This window comes from Phyllobates terribilis, unplaced genomic scaffold (genome assembly GCF_046119375.1).
Source record: "Phyllobates terribilis strain yellow unplaced genomic scaffold, ASM4611937v1 Scaffold_2__4_contigs__length_985480577, whole genome shotgun sequence".
NCBI classification, from domain to species: Eukaryota; Metazoa; Chordata; class Amphibia; order Anura; family Dendrobatidae; genus Phyllobates; species Phyllobates terribilis.
In genome coordinates, this window is record NW_027362762.1 from 142,336,902 (window position 1) to 142,355,898 (window position 18,997).

The 18,997-nt window shown below is 44.0% G+C and overlaps 1 protein-coding gene across 2 annotated transcripts; it reads right to left on the reverse strand.

The window, feature by feature from the left end:
- Positions 1 to 629: 629 nt before the first annotated feature.
- LOC141250307 (keratin, type II cytoskeletal 6A-like) lies at positions 630 to 6,006 on the reverse strand. Of its 2 annotated transcripts, none has more exons than XM_073669925.1 (9): positions 5,434 to 6,006; positions 4,885 to 5,114; positions 4,412 to 4,472; positions 3,426 to 3,521; positions 3,092 to 3,256; positions 2,860 to 2,985; positions 2,417 to 2,637; positions 1,731 to 1,759; positions 630 to 865 (listed from the first exon to the last, which is right to left on the reverse strand). In XM_073669925.1, the coding sequence occupies exons 1-9, from the start codon at positions 5,941 to 5,943 to the stop codon at positions 630 to 632; spliced, it is 1,674 nt and encodes a 557-aa protein (XP_073526026.1). In that variant the 5' UTR covers positions 5,944 to 6,006. The 2 variants fall into 2 exon arrangements, with proteins under 2 accessions (XP_073526026.1, XP_073526027.1); XM_073669926.1 differs by lacking the exons at positions 630 to 865; positions 1,731 to 1,759 and having other exon boundaries at positions 2,413 to 2,637; positions 5,434 to 5,621; positions 5,667 to 5,834; positions 5,865 to 6,006.
- Between the last annotated feature and the right edge of the window lie 12,991 nt (positions 6,007 to 18,997).

The following is an 18,997-nucleotide window of genomic DNA, read 5'->3' on the forward strand; positions in this document are numbered from 1 at the left end:
TGTAAGAATACCATGAAAATACCAATTTGACAATAGAGCCATAAATAAAAGTTTACATATAGAAGAATTTACTTTATTTGTGGTTCAGTACACATTAGCTGTAAACATTACAATGGCTATCCAGTGTGCAGTTTATTTCTTTTTCGACATTTAGGTTTTCATGTATAGAAAAGTTTACGTATTCACTTGTATCTTTAGATTGTAATGCTCTGTGTCTTCCATTTAACTTTCTGCTATGTGCTTTGTCAAACTTATAGCTTGTGTTACCACAATGGTATGAGTATGCACTATAAGCTAACCCGATAATACATACAGGGGTCTAATCTTTGTAATGTATTGTCAGAACTTACATAAAAAGTGTAGCTAGGGAGGCTGGCAGTGCATGGGCCCTGGATACTGGGTGCAGAAGAGTGCCAACAAGGCTTTTGACCTTGCCCTTGGTAGACACAAGGCAAGGGCAGCTAGACAGTTGAAGAAAAGCCTAGCTACACAGCTGCTTTAGATTTAAGCTTAACTTTTATATGAACACGAAATCAGGTCTGGTAAAAGAGAATAATTTCAGTATCATGTATTTTTTTTTCAAGCAGACGGTACATTCAGTGGTTTTTCATTGGAGCAGCCTCACAGATTTAGCTTCTGAAGCTTGACTGGCTGGATACAAATCTCATGCTGCTGCTGCCACCACCACCACCACCAGAAGAAATGCCAAAGCCTGAGCTGCTGCCAGCGCTGAATCCACTTCCTCCATAAAAGCCTCCGGAAGCACCTCCAGCTCCACCACCAAAGCCAAAGCTTCCACCAGCTCCAGCTCCACCACCACCACCACCACCACCGGCTGCCAGACTTGTCTTTCCACTGACGACAGCTGTAAAAAAAGAAGAATGGTATATATTGGTTATCCATCAAAATGCATAATAGTAATGTATAGATATACAGAGATATATGATCTTTTTGTAAACTGACAACATATTTCTTAAAATGGAAAATGTGCATTTCTACTACATGATACAATCACTAGAAGGCAAGATCATTTCATCATCCATGAGATAAATTTCATAGTGATGCTAATACGAAAGTGACAGGCAGTGTAATGGAAAAGCTGATATCGCAACATATATCCCAATATACGTATGTTATGTTCTCTTCTATATGACTTCTCAAAGAGATTCAGCAAAGCTGAAATGGATGACACAACTTTTCTTTTAATCCTTGACTCATTCATATTTATCTTCCGAGTCATTTTATTAATTAAGACATGTTTCTTCTCGCCACCATCTATCACCAGATCCTATTTGGGCAGAATTTCCAAACTTTCACTTATGTTACTTTCTTTGAACCATAAAATAAAAGTAGTGTTGGTAATGACTAGTGTTGAGCGAATTTGTTTGGCATTTCAAATTCATGTTTGGGGTTCCGGCTTGTTCGCGACAAAAAATCGGCTCCGCCCACGAACATCCCTGATTTGCCACACTGTCACGCAGATAACATCACGCGTGGTAAATCAGGGATGTTCATGGGAGGAGTCGATTTTTTTGGCGCGAACAACCCCGAACATGAACCCGAATTTGAAATGCCGAACAAATTCACTCAACATTAGTAATGACATGACTGATTACTATGCTTTTTCAATATTTCCTGCAATATTCTAGATTTTATTTTGTGCTGCATTTAAGTGCATGAAAACAACTAAAAGCATATAAAACCAATGTAATATAATAAGCTATACTTACAGATGCTGACATTGCTGTCTGTGGACAACCTACAAGTATAACAAAAAATATTTAAAAGATGCTACTCAGAATAAATACATTTTCATACATTCCCTTTAAAGTGAATCTCCATGAAATTTTCCTCAATTTCCATCAATAATAATAATCTTTATCAATGTGTGTTACTTCTCTTTCTATAATCATTGCAAAAAATAAGAATCAGTTTTTTTGTGATTTCAGGTTTATACATCGCAACCACTCTGTCCAAGAAAAGCTGCTATTTAAAACATGAATCTCAGGAAGCTCAGACTTCTATTAAACAATGGAGCTAAGCTATAGGCAATGGTTATAGCTTTATCCAAATATGGTGGTGCAAAAAAAGTAGAAAAACAAATCTAAAGGTCAAAATCACCCAAACAACATTCTATTGCATAATATGTTACTTAGCTTTTAATTTCATATTTAGATTAATATATATATATATATATATTTATATTTAGATATAGATATTACATACAATTGTTTTTGGATATATATATCTACATATAGATATATATACCCCCTAAAAAAGTTGTAGGATGAAACCTCTCTGAGTAAATAACGTTTCCTCAACTTTGCCATGGATTGCTGCCATTGAGGGGCTGAGACTAAGCAGAGGAACGTTTAGCTTTTTATCTACAATTTTATACCACTACTGTAAGTTTTACCTAGTCTCCTCTCCTTCCAGCAGTTTCCTGTAGGTGGCAATTTCAACATCTAAGGCCAGTTTGACATTCATCAGTTCCTGGTATTCACGGAGTTGACGGGCCATCTCTTGTTTAGCATTTTGTAGGGCAGCTTCCAATTCTGCTAGTTTTGCATGGGCATCTTTCAGAACAACCTCACCACGGTCTTCTGCTTCCGCAATAGATGTCTGAAGTTTAGCGTTCTTTAAAAAAGAAAAATAAGAATAAATGTGTTAGCGTAATTTGGTGCAGATATTTTTATTATTTTGCTCTTTTATGAAATTGTATCTCTTGCAAATGAGTATATTACTTTCTATATGTCCTCATTATTTAGCACTAGTATGTGCTGAGCATAATATATACCCACAGAAAAGCAAACCTGAACTTGGAAAAATCCATTCAATTCATCATTTGTGCAACTTTACCTGTTTCTTCACATTTTCAATTTCAGCTCGAAGCCTCTGAAGTTTGCGGTTTAGGTCAGAGATCTCATTTTTGCTGGTTTTCAAAGCATCACCTTGTTGGCCAGCAGAGGCTTGCAATTCTTTAACCTATTATAAAAAATAAAGACAAAGACTGAAGACATATAATCAAATGAACATTGTATACAGTCAATGTCTTTCATTGGCCTTATTGTATTCCAAAATATGCCCTTACCTTGCCTTGGTACACAGACTCAGCTTCTGCTCTGCTCTTTTTGGCGATATCTTCATACTGAGCCTTCACCTCAGCAATGATGCTGTCCAAATCCAATGCTCTGTTATTGTCCATAGAAAGGATGACTGAGGTGTCTGAAATTTGAGCCTGCAGTTGTGCCATTTCCTGAAGGTTTCAATGAAAATGTTAGTGAACCATTAGGAACCATTAGTGCCATTTCCTGAAGGTTTCTATGAAAAGGTTAGTGAACCATTAGGAACATACTCAAAAATCTGAAAATCTCATAGAACCTAAAACATAAAAGCAAGCAAACTGATAAGAAAGTTTAACTTACTTGTTCGAATAGGGTCCTAAGGAAGTTGATTTCATCAGTCAGGGCATCAACCTTGGCTTCTAATTCAACCTTGTTCATGTACGCAGCATCCACATCCTACAAAACATGACCAAAAGACATAACACTTGGTGAACTAGGAAGGGTGTGAACTGATATAAAATTAGTTGCACCATTCTGAAAATAAATTATTCAAATCTTGAAGCTAAAATCAAGGACCTTGCCCAAGAAACATCCACCCCACAAATCCCAGAAAAAGATGAGTTGGAAGCCACAGGAAGTGAAGAAGATGAGAATGTAAAGGTAAGAAGGTTTGAAACTATACATCCAGTCTTGAACCTCATAATTTCAAGTGGTTGAGATCATAAGTTTCTGTTGGTCAGGTCAGAACAGTTGAGCAATTGAAAATCACATTAAAAAATAAGTTGAAATTAAAAATTATATCTATTTTTAAAAATGTGACATTGGAATTTATCGGGCTAAAAATTTGCTATGTAAAGTATTAAGGTTTGTTTTTGAAAATAGACATTTTACATATAACTTTCTTATAGCTTCCATTAAAGTACAAGTTTACTTTAAAATGGGTTATCATGGATTAGAAAACATAGTTTTTAAAAAATAAACAAAAAATAGTTCCATTATTGTATTGGAGCTGTATGCAATATTATGACGTAACCTCCTTCAGGCACTGCAACCCTAAGCTCAGTGGCCATTATTGGACCAATAGTGGTGCTTTTTGTGGAATAAAAGGCAAATGTATTTTCTAATTTTGGAGCCTTTAAGTATGCATTTAAAACTATAGGCAACCAATAGAGATGATTAATAAGTAAGAAGAAACTTGAAAACACTACAAATATCAATGTCAATTGCACACATCTTGCATTTTCACTTGCTATTAGATTTTCTATTAATATCTAAAATTTTAAGCATCTAATATGACATATTAAAATAGTTACTATGTTTTGCCATTCTTTTTATCCTCTACTCACTTTTTTGATCACAACAAACTCATTTTCTGCAGAAGTTCTCTTGTTAATTTCATCTTCGTATCTGCAAATAAAAAATAAATCATTTAAATTATTTGGTGATGAAAGATCAAGTGAACAATCCATCTGATATTTTTGTATTCATTTTTCTTTATTAACAAAAGACAATAAAGTGTGTTGTAGTTTGTCACATATCGGTGCCACACCCTGTTTTCTTCAGAACATAGTACAGCAGAAATTAATAAGTGGTCACAGTTTTCAGTGCTACACCCTATTCTTTTTCCTGTTAAGTACAATAGAAATTGATGGGCTGCAACAACAGTGCCACGCCCTAATCACACTTCAACATGTTTCAATACCAAAGCATAGACTGCACTATAACATTTCTACTTTCACTTATACAATTTATTTTGCCTTCATAAAGAGAAAATAATGCATGTAAATGTTTCCAATTTTTTTTCATTTGGTTTACTTACTTATTTTTGAAATCATCCACCAAATCTTGCATATTTCTAAGTTCTCCATCCAGCCTAAATTTATCATTTTGGAGAGCATCCAGTTGTCTTTTTAAGCTGTTAATGTATGCATCAAAAATAACTTCAGCGTTTCCCTTTCGGGGTCCTACTCCCTTGATTTGTCCTCCTTGTTCTTGCAGAAGGGTCCATTTTGTTTCAAGTACTTTGTTTTGTTGCTCAAGGAAACGTACCTAATGTCAAAATATAGACCATGTCATTATATTTTACCTATACACAAATATATGACCTGCACTGTTTACATCAACATGGTTGCATAATGATCATTTAGTGTAACATAAAGGAAAGATAGAAAATAAGCAAATTTCATCATTACTTTGGAGGTTTCAAAAATTCAAGAGTGACAGTCATATGAGCAATAAAAGCAGTGAAGCACACATGATATTCAACAGATTAGTATTCATATCTGAAAACCAGAAGCCTGAATATCCAGCAGTCTGGTTACATATTTCCTGTTTAGCACACAAGCATGAGTTCACATCCGAACATTACCTTGTCAATGAATGAAGCAAATTTGTTGTTCAGTGTTTTGATTTGTTCCCTTTCTTGAACTCTGACTTGTTGTATGTTTGGGTCAATCTCCAAATTCAGTGGGGCTAGAAGACTTTGGTTGATTGTAACTTCTTGAATGCCAGCTTGGGGTCCTCCTGGAAACCCAGGGCCTCCGAAGGAACCAAATCCTCCTGCTCCACCTCCAAAGCCACCACCAGCTCCGAAGCCACCACCAGCTCCAAAGCCACCACCAGCTCCATATCCACCACCAAAACCTCCAGCTCCAGCTCCAAATGCTTGGCCACCGGCAGTGCTTATAGAAATGGTCTTTCTTCCACCTATGTTGTATAGGCTTCTGCTACCAAAGCCTCCTGCACCGCCTGCTCCGCCAGCTCCACCAGCTCCGCCAGCTCCGCCAGCAGCTCCAAAACCTCCACTACTTCTGGACACAGAGAATGAGCTAAAGCCCTTCTTTTGGGCTCCACCGCCAAATTGCTTGAATTGACTCATTGTGGCTTGTAAGGAGGTGAAAAGACCAATGTGAAGAAATCAGAAGAGTGGATGAGACTGGACACCACTGTGTTTAAGATTTGGAAATTCCTCATATATATACCCTGTGTCCAGTGTACATCAGTGCAAGGAGATCAATTTACAAGTTACTTTTGCTTGACATGCCTTTTCATGAAAATACTATTTCAGGAATGACATTGCTCCCAGGCTCTAATTTTGCAGACATAGCAGGTGAAAACTTATCAAGAGTAGCCTGAATACAGCTTTTTTTGATCAATGGTAACATGAAATGATTGATGTTCTCGTACTTAATAATTATGTGCAGGGGTGGTAGAATAATTTGACCAGGTTTGAAATCTGCAGAAAATGATTTCAATTGTGGAAAACAAATGGAAAAAAAAGTGTTTTTTTTGTTTTTTTTTACATATTTTAATTTTTTTATGATGTGCCAGAATTATGCATAATGCATATGTACCCTCCGGTCCTGGCTCACAAACCGGAGAATCCCCGCCACGCACAGTGGGTGTGCTAGGGGGGGTTCATAAATCTGCAGTCACACAGATTGACTGCAAACTTATCAATTTAAGTATATACCCATTTACGTATATACAGAGCTTATGTTAGTAGCATAGCATGGCCTTGGTGCATTACACTATTTCCATAGTGCAACTGTTCTTATTAAATTTAAATGATTGGTGCACTGTTTTATCACTCTACCGTGTCCTAGTTGTCTTATTGACATAGCAGCTGCTAGAACTGTAAACTTATTGGATAGATGGATAGATACAAAGTTCAAATCAAGATCCGACATATGGTAAAAGAACCAAGCTTATATAAGCCATTTATCACGTTTGCCTTGTGACATGGTGCTCCATCATGGTGGAAAAAGCATTGTTCATCATCACCAAATTGCTCCTAAATTGTTGGGAGAAGTTGCTCTTTAAAGATATTTAGATAATATTCTTTATTCATGGCAGCGTTCTTAGGCAAACTTGTGAGTGAGCCACTTCCTTGGATGAAAAGTGTCCTTGGGATGTTTTCCTGTTGGCAAAACTCATCTTAGCACTCACCTTATCATCTGCAAATAATCATTCTAGCAAATGTCCTATACAGTCTGAAAGGGGCTTCATTAGAGAAAAAAAACTTCACTCTAGACCTCTACAGTCCAATCTCTGTACTTTCTGCAGAATGTCCATCTATCCTTGATGTTTTTCTTGAAGAGAAGTGGCTTCTCTGCTGCCCTTGACACAAGCCCATTTTCCAAAAGCATTTGCCTCACTGTGTATGCAAATGTACAGACACCTGCCTGCAGCCATTCCTGAGCAAGCTCTGCACTGTGGTTGAACCAATACTGTATCTGTATCTTCCTTGGGAGATGGTTCTGGCACTGGCTGGACTTTCTTTGGCACCCTGAAACCGTCTTCACAGCAAGGCTAATTGCAGTTGAAGTGGGGTTTATGTGGTTAAGTTAATCTTCATGACAAGGAATGACTTTGCAAATTTTTGCAATACATCTTATCACTATTCATAACAATCTAGAGTTAATGCAAATTGCCACTGTAAAAATTCAAGCAGCAAAGTTTGTGGAAACCAAAATATGGGTAAAAGTTTTAGCCTTGACTGTAGACCCAAACTTAGAGCAGAGGTACAGTAATAGAACCAAGGCTGTAGCAACTACTTGTCACTAGACTTTACCATTCTTTGGTGGCAGCAATGAAAAGAAAAAAATAGACATGCATAATGGGATCATGTGACTGGTCCCACATGGACCAACCTGTGTGTGTATACTTTTACTTATATTAACTAAATTAATTGCAATAATTGCTTAGCAATTGCTCTAAACTGATGACAATATGACTTAAGTATTAAAAAAAAAGCTAAGTATGTCAGATCTTGGATAGAAAGTGATAATCACAGAACTGATAAAAATTTATGTGTGCTCTTAATATGCTGAGACACTGAACTAATTATATGATAACATATTGATTTTGTGATAGCTCTAGGTAGGATTATATCAGTGAGAGAATTTAATATTGCAATTGTGATTTTATTACAGGAATTATGTGGTAGCTTGTCATACGTATATCTTGTATTAGTGCTGTATATAGAGGAGAGTGAATTCCACACCAAATGTCAAAACGAACAGCCCATAATGGTGCGGGGTTTTAACATCCATCGCATTGGGGTTTAAAATTTGTTTCCGCCCACATTTTAACTATCACTATTCTATAAAAATTTTACTTTGAGCACACTCTGAATTTTCTAAGATAGTGTAGTGGAGGATTTCCTTATCTCAGAAACACATCATAAACACATCATATACACCCAAATGCCTGAAAGCAATAAAAGCATGAAAAAAGTCTCTCTCCTCCCTTAACAAAGCTGACCTCCCAATTAGCCAACCCTTTTGTTCCTATACGCTTACAATCTGGCTTCCGACTGCACCATTCCACTGAAATTGCCCTGGCTAAAGTCACCAACGCCTACTAACCGCCAAATCCAAGCGACACTACTATGTCCTCCTCCTGGATCTGTCATATGCCTTCGACACAGTGGACCATTCCCTCTTACTACAGACTCTCTCGTCTCTTGGCATCACAGACTTGGCCCTATCTTGGATCTGCTCATACCTAACAGATCAGACATTCAGTGTCTCTCACTCACACACCACCTCCTCATCTCGCCCCCTATCTGTCGGTGTCCCCCAAGGTTCAGTTCTAGGACCCCTGCTCTTCTCCATCTACACCTTTGGCCTGGGACAGCTCATAGTCTCACAGCTTTCAGTATGACCTCTATGCTGATGACACACAGATCTATCTCTCTGGACCTGATATCACCTCCTTACTAACCAGAATCCCACAATGTTTGTCCACTATTTGATCCTTCTCTGCTAGATTTCTAAAACTTAACATAGATAAAACTGAATTTATCATCTTTCTACCATCTCATTCTACCCCCTCCAACTGACTTATCCATCAAAGTCAATGTCTGCCCACTCTCCCCAGTCCCACAAGCTCACTGCCTCTGGGTAACCCTTGACTCTGAACTCTCCTTCAAACATCATATCAAGGCCCTTTCCATTTCCTGCCGACTTTACCTCAAAAATATCTCCTGGATTTGTACATTCCTCAACCATGAATCTGCAAAAACCCTAGTGCATACCCTCATCATCTCCTGCCTCGACTACTGCAACCTCCTGCTCTGTGGCCTCCCTTTTAAGACTCTCGCACCCATCCAATCTATTCTAAACTCTGCTGGCTGACTAATCCACCTGTCACTCCTCTATTTCCCGGCTTCTCCGCTCTGTCCATCCCTTCTCTCGCTTCTCATTGCCCAAAGACTCAAGTTCAAAACCCTAACTTTGGCATACAAAGCCATCCGCAACCTGTCTCCTCCATACATCTATGACCTAGTCTCTCGGTACTTACCTGCATGCAGCCTCTGATCCTCACAAGATCTCCTTCTCTTGTCCCCTCTTCCCACAATCGCATAAAAGATTTCTCCCATGCATACCCCCCTACTCTGGAACTCTCTACCCCAACAAATCAGACTCTCGCCTACTGTGGAAACCTTCCAAAGAAACCTGAAGACCCACCTCTTCTGACAAGCCTACAATTGCAGTAACCCTCATTCCACCATACCGCTGCACGACCAGCTCTATCCTCTTCTACTGTATCCTCACCCATCCCTTGTAGATTCCAAGACTCGCAGGCAGGGTACTTTCTTCTCCTGTACCAGTCGGTGACTCCTTTTGGTCAAGATTATTGTATTTGTTTGCTATGTATACCCCTTTTTACATGTAAAGCCCCATGGAATTAACGGTGATATAATAAATAATAATAATACTGTTGATTGGGAATGGAATCTATAATGTGAGACACACGACCAAGGTCTACCCATCAGAAAAGGGTCTATGTCTGCTCAAGCACAAGGAGATCACAGACTATAACTGCATTGTTAGCATAGTTTTCATAACACGTTCCTTCTTGCTGTGATCAAACTCTTATTTATTACCAGAAAATAATATGCAGTAAATCTTTTCTTTTTTTTCTTTTCTAGAAACATTGTTTAAAAAAAAACTTTGACTGCCCAAGACTTGGTAATTTTTAGGTTTATTATTATAAGATGTCCTGTATGTAGGGATTGTAGTGTTCAAGAATAGCCAATAGACCCCAACAGTAATTTATAATCGAGGACCTCTCTCTGGTAGTCTTTCCAATCACCAATTTATCTGGTGGATTGTAATTGACAAGTAATTCTTAAATGGAATCTGTCACCCCTGGGAGGTATATAACCTACTAATATGGGCATACAGGTGATAGAAATGTTAAACTAGTCCTACCTGTATGCCTCATATTAATGGTCTTGTTGTTGTGAAATTGTCTTTTATTTCTATATGCTAATGATTCCGTCCAGGCCCCGGGGGTTAGGGTGCCCGGAAGTAATCCCCACCTCCTGTCTTCATTATAATGCCACCTCCCTCCCCTGCACATCACACTGTCCTGAGACCTGCATCCTGCACTCCCTCTACAATCTGTCCATATTTTTCTCTTCTATGAGAGGAAGTCGCAGTGACTCGCCGATGCCTGCACAGAAGATCACAGTATACACAACTCTGTGATCTTCTGCATAGGCGCCGGCGAGTCACTGCGACTTCCTCTCATAGAAGAGAGGAAGAGGTACAGATCGTGGATGTAGGGTGCATGCGCGGGATTACAGCTCCTCAATTGCACGTCACAGGGCAGTATGACGTGAAGGGGAGGGGGTTGGCATTGTAATGAAGACAGGAGGCGGGGATTTCTTCCAGGCACCCTACGCCTCGGGGCCTGGATGGAATCATTAGCCTACAGAAATAAAAGATGATTTCACAAGACCATTAATTTGAGGCATACAGGTAGGACTAGTTTAACATTTCTATCACCTGTATCACCTATATGCCCATATTAATAAGTCATATACGTCCCAGGGGTTGACAGATTACCTTTAAAGAGGTTGACCGCTTTTCTGATAAAAGTCTGCAATCATTCTATATAACTGCAGACTTCTGAATTCAGACAACAAGCAGTGGGCACACGTAAGGAAATGGACATATTGCCAATGTTAGCCCTTGCAGAACATGTGTAATGTTATATTGTGTAATGTGAATAGTAATATGCGTTGATGATGTTTGTATGTGTAGTGATTAGGGATGAGCGAACCAGTGGATGTTCTAGTTTGTCAGGTTCGGCCTAACAAAAGTTCAAAGTTCAGTTTGGCATTCGAACATAACCCTGAACTTGACCCGAACCCAGGGCCGGCGTCAGCACCCGGCGCACCCAGGCAAGTGCTGGGGCCCTGGACCATCAGCGAGGCCCACTCGCTGTTGGGGCCCGGGCAGCTCCCCCAGCATCTGTGCAGGACTGCTGGCGCTGTTTGATTGCCGTCACTTTACCAGACATGGCTGTGCACAGTGCGCTGTGCGGCTGTGTCTGCTACTAATGACACAGCAGGGTCGGCACTGCACCTTCAATTTTGCTTGTGTGTCACCCCTGCTGTGTCATTACTAGTAGACACAGCCGCAGAGCGCACTGCTCGTGGCCATCTCTAGTAAAGTGATGGCAATCAAACAGCGCCAGTGGTCCTGCCGAGATGCTGGGGGAGTGGGCAGCGCCCCGACGACAAGGTGGGTCCCCCTGATGGTCCAGGGCCATGTCTGTGACTGTGAAAGTGACGGCCATCAAACACATGCCAGCGACCCTGCACAGTCACATGCCAAAGGAGATGGACGGGAGACAAGCCGGGGGCAGGTGAACGAGGCTTGTTGCTGGCTTCCTCAGTCCCCATATTAAAAATATTTCTAATGTGTCTGCGTGTGTGTGTGCATGTATTATGTGAATATCTGTGTATGTCAGTGTGTATGACTGTGCATATATATTTATGTCTGTTTTCTATGTGTTTTTAAGAATTTGTGTTCAAATATGCATGTATGCCTGTAGGTGTAAATATCTGTTTGTGTATGTGCGTGTCTGAGTGTTGTATGTGTGCATATCTGTGTACCATGTGCATGTGTGTGCATGTGTGCTTGTCTGCATGTGTGCACATGTCTGTGTACTGTGTGTGTGCATGTCTGCGAACTGTGTGTGTGCATGTCTGCGTACGGTGTGTATGCAAGTCTGCATACGCTGTGTTTTTGTGCACATGTTTGCGTACTTTGTGTGTGTATGCATGTCTGCGTACTGTATGTGTGCATGTCTGCGTACCGCGTGTGTGTGCATGTCTGCCTACTGTGTGTATGTCTGCATATGTGAAGGATGAGGGGAAGGGCTGGGCCCTGTGTTGTATATGTGGCGCCCCTGAGGGTTCGACAGCCACAGGGATGCTGCACTTCTCTAGTGGAGTGTAGTGTTCCTCCTCTGAGGTAAGAACAGCGTGATGGTCAGAACCCAACCTTTACATCCAACACCACATTTCTCCACCAGAGGGGGCTATTATGCACTAGGTGCTGCCCTCCTGGTTACAGGGAGACTGGGGAACCAAGAGTTAGGGGAACCAGTTAGTGGGTGAGGGTGGAGGACTTACAATTTAGTTACACTTTACAATTCATATTTAATAAAAAGCCATCTTGGTTCTTGTAGTTTAGTTCTTTGACGGTCCTGGTTAGTCAACTTGCCTGGCTGTCATGTACTGTCATCTCCCACCCTGATAGTGGATCCTGTGTGGGCCTGCATCGGATGGAGACACAGTCCTCGTACCCTGGCCTTGGGACGAGGGGCAGGTTGCAGACAAGGAATGTCTCAACCTGGTCAAGGACCATGACCAAGAAGGCCCGGAGCTTAAGAGTGTGGCTCCTTAGCAAATGGATCCCCGGGGAGGATGCAGACGGAGCAGTGTACTCCACCTGTCCTCACCACCTGATATATTCAGAGGGAGTCCGGCTGCAAGAGGGGTACCGGCCCCCGACACCCGACCTTGCTACTCCACGTCCTGGTCGGGAAAGCCCAGTAGGCCCTGAGGATCCCACCGGGTATCGGAAGGAGCGGAGCTGCCACCCGTGCCCTTTTTCTGAGAGGAGTTCAGAGGGAGACCTGGCCTATCCACACACACAGACAGGAAAGGATACGGTCTGTAGTTCAGGAACACTCTGGTGCGGGGTCCTGATTGAATGCTGGACTTGCTCGGAGGTAGTCAGACCCCCGTCCCTGATGACCGCAGGACTCCGCGGGGAGCAGGGAGTCGGCTTCCTTCTGCCATCTCTAATGTGAGTAAAGCCTTGGAAGTTCACCCCTATGGCTTCCGGACTGTTTATTCTGCGCTACACCACACGACGTGGCGCCCGTACTCCTCTACTTCTACCCCTGTCATCCTGTCTCTCTGCCCTGAGGTTTCGCTCCACCTGTGGGGAGTAGTAATAACTTTGGCCGCCATAACACCATGCCTCAGCGGACTGCAGCTGCGCTGGTGGCCTTCACCAGGTGCCACAGGTGGCGTAGTCGGAATCAGCCACTCAACCCGGATAAGCCCACACCATCCTTTTAATTGTGACGGCCCTGAGCATGGGTCGGGTCCGGGCCATGGCTGCACCCCATCTCTCCATCTTAGGACCCGACTCCGAGTCCCCCATCTCCCAGGGTAAATAAAGGGCTTTCGAGTAGAGGTGTCACATATACCTATATTTCTCCGCTGTGTCTGTGCATCATGAATCGTGGTAGGCGTTAAAGACTCTTTAGCCCGGGGCTCATGAAAACCTGGAGTCGGCCCTGCCTGAACCCAATAGAAGTCAATGGCGACCCGAACTTCAGTGCTTTACAGTGGCTGTAAAATGGTCACCTCACATTCTCTGTACAAGGGTTGTTTTCTGTATGCCTGCCCCTTCCGACCACCATCCCCGTGCCATACGGGCTCTATTCCATGGTGACCACGGACCACCACTACTGCGTACACATGGATGGTACATTGAAACTGCGAATGGTCATAAAATCAGTCAATTTGGATTACATTTTTTAATCTCTGTCTACAGAAAGGCATAAAATTATGAACTGGTAAAGAAATGCATGGAAAGCCTTACAGAGGCGCTGCATAGGCCCACATGCCCTCGCCTCTCCCCTGACTGTGCATTGCCTTGGATGCATTGGATTACGAGGAAGTGAAGTTGTGGTGTCCACGGGAGGCCATTCACCTCATCCTCGCCATGCAAGGGGTATTTTCTCTATGCCTGCAGCTAATGGACCTGCCTGCACAGTGAGCCGCTCTCCCTTCCGACCACCTCCCATCCCAATGCCGTATGGGCTTCACTACATGTTGGTGTCTTTGGAGTATAGTGAATCAGGGATTGAATATGAAGCGTGAGTCTGATAAATGGGTACCACATCTAAGGAAAGCAGCATTCGCGTGAATTACCCATTCTTCAAATTTTACGACAACTTTGAAAAGTTTGTGAACTGAATTGTATTTAAAAAATTTTTTAAACATGAGGCCCTGTACCATGACAGCTGCGTACACATGATTGGTACAATGAAACTGCAAATGGTCATAAAAGCAGTCAATTTTTGAATTTCTTGCTACAGATCGCCGTAAATTATGAACCGTTAAAGAAACGCATGGAAAGCCGATAGCATGTTATGGGCTGTGGAAGTGATGTATGTGAACAGAATGAACACTCATATCCAGCAGATGATACCGATCTGAACTAAGAAACACAACAAGATGGCAAAAAGCAAGAATATGATGGCCACGTTCACATCCCTTGTTTGATGCTCTCCTCCTTTTTTAAGTGTTTTTTTAGGCAAAGTTGTCCCATAAACATGGTTACAGATTAGAAAAATTTGTTTTAGGCTATGTGCCCATGATGCAGAAATTAAGCAGAAAATTTCCGCTTCATTTCTGCATCTCCTTGCCCGGAAAAACGCGTGCGGAATTTGACACGCGTTTTTTGCACATGCGGAATTGCCTTGTGTTTTCTAATGCATTGTAGATGGCAATTCTGCATGCGTACATGCACAAATAATGGACATGCTGCGGATTTTTCCGCACATCAAAAACGCTGTGGAAAATTCCGCAGCATGGGCATTAAAAGTGCGGAATTTCATTGGGGACCATGGGCGAAGGATTACCAAGCGTTTCCCAAGCGTTTACGCTGCAAAAATTCCGCAGCATAAACTCTTGAAAAACACATCGTGGGCACGGACCCTTACCCACAGTACTTTCACAGACACGGGTGCATAACAATAGAACAATTTGTTTTGATGCACATGACTCCTACAGACACGGTTGCAGATTAGAAAAACTTTTGGGTACACACGTTACTATTAAAGACATGGGTGCAGAGTACACATAGATAGTGTTTTTTAGAAAACTGTGCACAAACAAAACCTAATTCTATCCCTCTATCCCTCTCTACAGTTGCATCTGTGGCACCCCAGGGGGTCTGGTTGCCACAGTGGTAGAAATACCATGTCTGAGAGCGAGCATGGGTTTTCCTGGTCAGGAGCATTATTACATGCAACGCCTCCTGCCCCAGTCCAGGGAGGGGAGGAACCTGCCCTTTATAAACTGGATCTGGGGCGGGATTATGGAGTCTAGTTAGTTCCAGAGGAAAGGACAGAGGAGCAGCAAGGAGCTCTGTAGGAGCCAGGAGCTGAAAGCCAGGGATTGGAGCTGATAGAGCGCAGAGAACCGGACACCGGAGTCCGAGGCTTTGGGGATATCTACATCCAGCAGCAGAAACCACCTGGCAGGGGATTTCAGGTCCTCTGGCCATAGAAAGCCCGGAGGCTCAGTCACACGCAAGGGACAAGCACCGCCATCGAGGAGCGGAAGGTACCAAAGGCCCCAAGTCACCAGTCATACGGGTGAGCACCACACGGTACACTCAGGGACGTGGGCTACTATACGACTACAGCAGGGTAGCCAGGATGAGTGCAGTCAGATGGGAAGGCCTACACCTCCACCTGATCAGGGGGACTCTTGTTCTAATGTTAGCCAGTACTCCCGGCAGGGCCTTCTTCATTACCAACAGTAAAGACCCTGAACTGCACTGCACGGACTCTGAGTCATTTCTGCTGCGCCCGTGCACCACAACCCTCACCATCTACAGACGCTGCCCTGAGGCTATACTCCTCCCGTGGGGAGTTATACTACCCTCTGCTGCGCACACAACATCAGCCTCAGCAGTCTGCCCCGCAGCGGCAGTTCTCAGTGACCGCAATCCACGGGTGGCATAGTCGGACATTTAAACATTAAAAACCAAGTAAACAGATCCGCCACTGATTTGACCACCCTGAGCCACGGAACCGGGTCGCCGCCACGGAGACTACAACCCCTGACATTACACAGAGACCCGGCTCCGGGTATTCCCCCACACACGGCTCAGGGGGTGCGTCAACTTTGGCGTAGTCGGCAGGATTTCGTGCCCGCAACCACTGGGTACTGCGTGCCTGAAGAAAGACTGTGATAGTTACCGTGGCGAAGTTTCCCGCCATCCGCAGCCGTTTTCCCGCCTTCTGCCGCCATTTTCCCGCCATTGGGCGCCATTTCTGGGACGCCACGCGGGAAGAAGAGGGGCGTGGACGCCAAAAACCGCACGAGAGCTGAAGCCCCGCCTTACACACTGATGCTGCGCAAGGTCCTGGAAGGAGCCCAGCGGACGCCGACGTCACCAGCGCGCGACGTAAGGTCCTTGACCCCGACGATTGCCTGTGGAGCCGCGGCCTACAGAGAAGAAGCAACGGAAGGTAGGCCACGGTTAACTAGGGGGGAGGAAGACGCCAGGAATGGAGGGAGCCCCCACCGCCAGCGCGGGTGCTGCTGCCGCAGTGATGCCATTCACGATGCCGTATATCCCCGGAGCGGCATGGTTACCCCAGTACTCAGGGGAGTCGCATACCCTGAGCGACTTTAAAGACTTTTAAGACTGTATAGCCTATTCAAAGTATATCCCCTGTCTGAGGAACAAAAAGTGAGCATCCTGACAGGCCAGTTAATCGGAGCAGCCCAAAGAGAAGTGAAGTCCTGGTCAGCCAGGGAAAAGGGAACTGTAAAGGAAATACTGGCCCGTCTAAAGGACACTTTTCATACCCGCACCTCAGCAGAGATTAAACTAAAATTTTATGGATGCAAGCAGCGGGCACAAGACAGTATACGGGACTATGCTTTGAATTTGCAGGAGGCCCTGAGAACCATTAAGCAGGCAGACCCTGACAGCGTGCGGAATGAGGATAAGCTGTTGACTGAACAGTTCATTGAGGGTCTACAGTCCAGCGCCCACCGAACCCAGTTGCGTGTAATGGCCTCGCAGATCCCTGATTTGGACTTTGCGCAGTTTAAAAACAGGGCCATCCGGGTACTCTGAGAACCGGCACCAGGTGGCACTGTAACCCACAGGTGCCCTGCTATCACCTATCACCAGGAGGCGGCGCCCTTGTCTGCAGAACCTGTGGGAGCTGATGCACAGGCTTTGGACAAATCCCCGGCTGCAGACCTGCACCATCAGGTCCAAGAACTGACCAAAAGCGTTGCCGCGCTAACCAGAACTGTGCAGTCTTTACAGGTGTCTTCCCCAGGAAAGATTCAGCTGGCTTCCAGTCCGGAGGACGTCCCTTGGAGTCGACAGAGGAGGATCCCATCGTCCAGAGGAAGGCCCAGCGACCGCTACAACCAGGACGGACAACCCATCTGCCGCCGCTGCAACCAACCAGGACATATGGCAAGGTACTGTCATTTAAACGGGCCCAACCAGGGGCAGAGGGCCGACCCCCAGGCATAAGACCATCAGGCCCATCGAGCTGGCGTGATAAGTACCTAGGGGGACGACTGGTTTTGCCTGTGGTGCTGGACGGCATTCCTATGAGTGCACTACTGGACACCGGGTCACAGGTAACCACCATCCCCTATGTGCTTTTTAAGCGGTATTGGAATGACTCGGATATTACCCGCTACCCAGATGACGATTTGAGCATCATCACCAGCAATGGTCAGCCCGTACCGCAGGTGGGATTCAAAGAGGTGACCATCAAAATTGGTAAAGTTGAACTTCCAGCGCAAGGACTGATTATTGTGGACATTGACCATCGTGAAAGCCACCCTAAGATAACCTTGAGTACTAATGTTATTGAAAATTGTCTTGCAGAGATAATTGTCATATTACAGCAGGTTGCGGTGAACGCCAGCTCCAGCCAGCAGCGTGTCCTACAAAAAGAGATCAGAGCCCTGATGAAAAGGCAACAGGTAGAGCTGTCTGGTGGTGAGATTGGTAGTGTAAGGATGATTGACCCGTTCCCCATCGCCATGCCCCCAAAGAGTGAGATGATGATCTGGTGCCGGACTGCAATCGGGTTAAGAGGAAGGGACTACCAAGCCATGGTAGAACCCGTCTACTCAGACAGTAGGCCCACCATTTTGACAGCACGGGGGGTGGTCAGTGTACGCCATGGGAGGGTACCTGTCCGCATCCTAAACATTGGGGAAAGAGAAGTATACTTGCCCCGGTATGCCACTCTAGCCAAATTGTTCACCGTTAACCAAAGCTCTGTAAAGATCATGGAACCCTCGCCTCCATCTCAACCAGAGGAGGGTAACGGCTCCAAGAAACAAATGGAGGACTGGTGTCAGAAGCTGCATGTGGGCACCGACTCCACTCCCTCACACCAAAAACAGGGAGTCTACCGGGTGGTTAAGGAGTACGAAAGAGTCTTTAGCAAACACCCGCTAGACTTTGGGCAAGTAAAGGGGGTAGAACACCACATCCCCACAGGAGACTATCCACCCATAAAGGATAGATACCGACCTGTACCCCCTGCACACTATCAGAATGCCAAGGGAATGTTGCGAGAAATGATGGAGGCTGGGGTAATCAAGGACAGCTGTAGCCCCTGGGCAGCTCCACTAGTTCTTGTGAAAAAGAAATATGGCACCATGAGAATGTGTGTAGATTACAGAAAGGTTAACCGTATCACACACAAAGATGCGTACCCGTTACCTAGGATAGAGGAATCTTTAGCTGCATTAAAGTCTGCTAACTTCTTCTCCACTTTGGATCTTACTAGCGGGTACTGGCAGGTTCCTGTAGCAGAGGCAGACA

Coding starts and splice junctions, on each gene's coding strand:
- LOC141250307 (XM_073669925.1), bottom strand. CDS start 5,943: ATGAGTCAATTCAAGCAATTTGGCGGTGGAGCCCAAAAGAAGGGCTTT. Junction 5,115..5,433: donor TTGCTTCATTCATTGACAAG/GTAATGTTCGGA, acceptor TTTTGACATTAG/GTACGTTTCCTTGAGCAACA. Junction 3,257..3,425: donor TTAGGACCCTATTCGAACAA/GTAAGTTAAACT, acceptor TGAAACCTTCAG/GAAATGGCACAACTGCAGGC.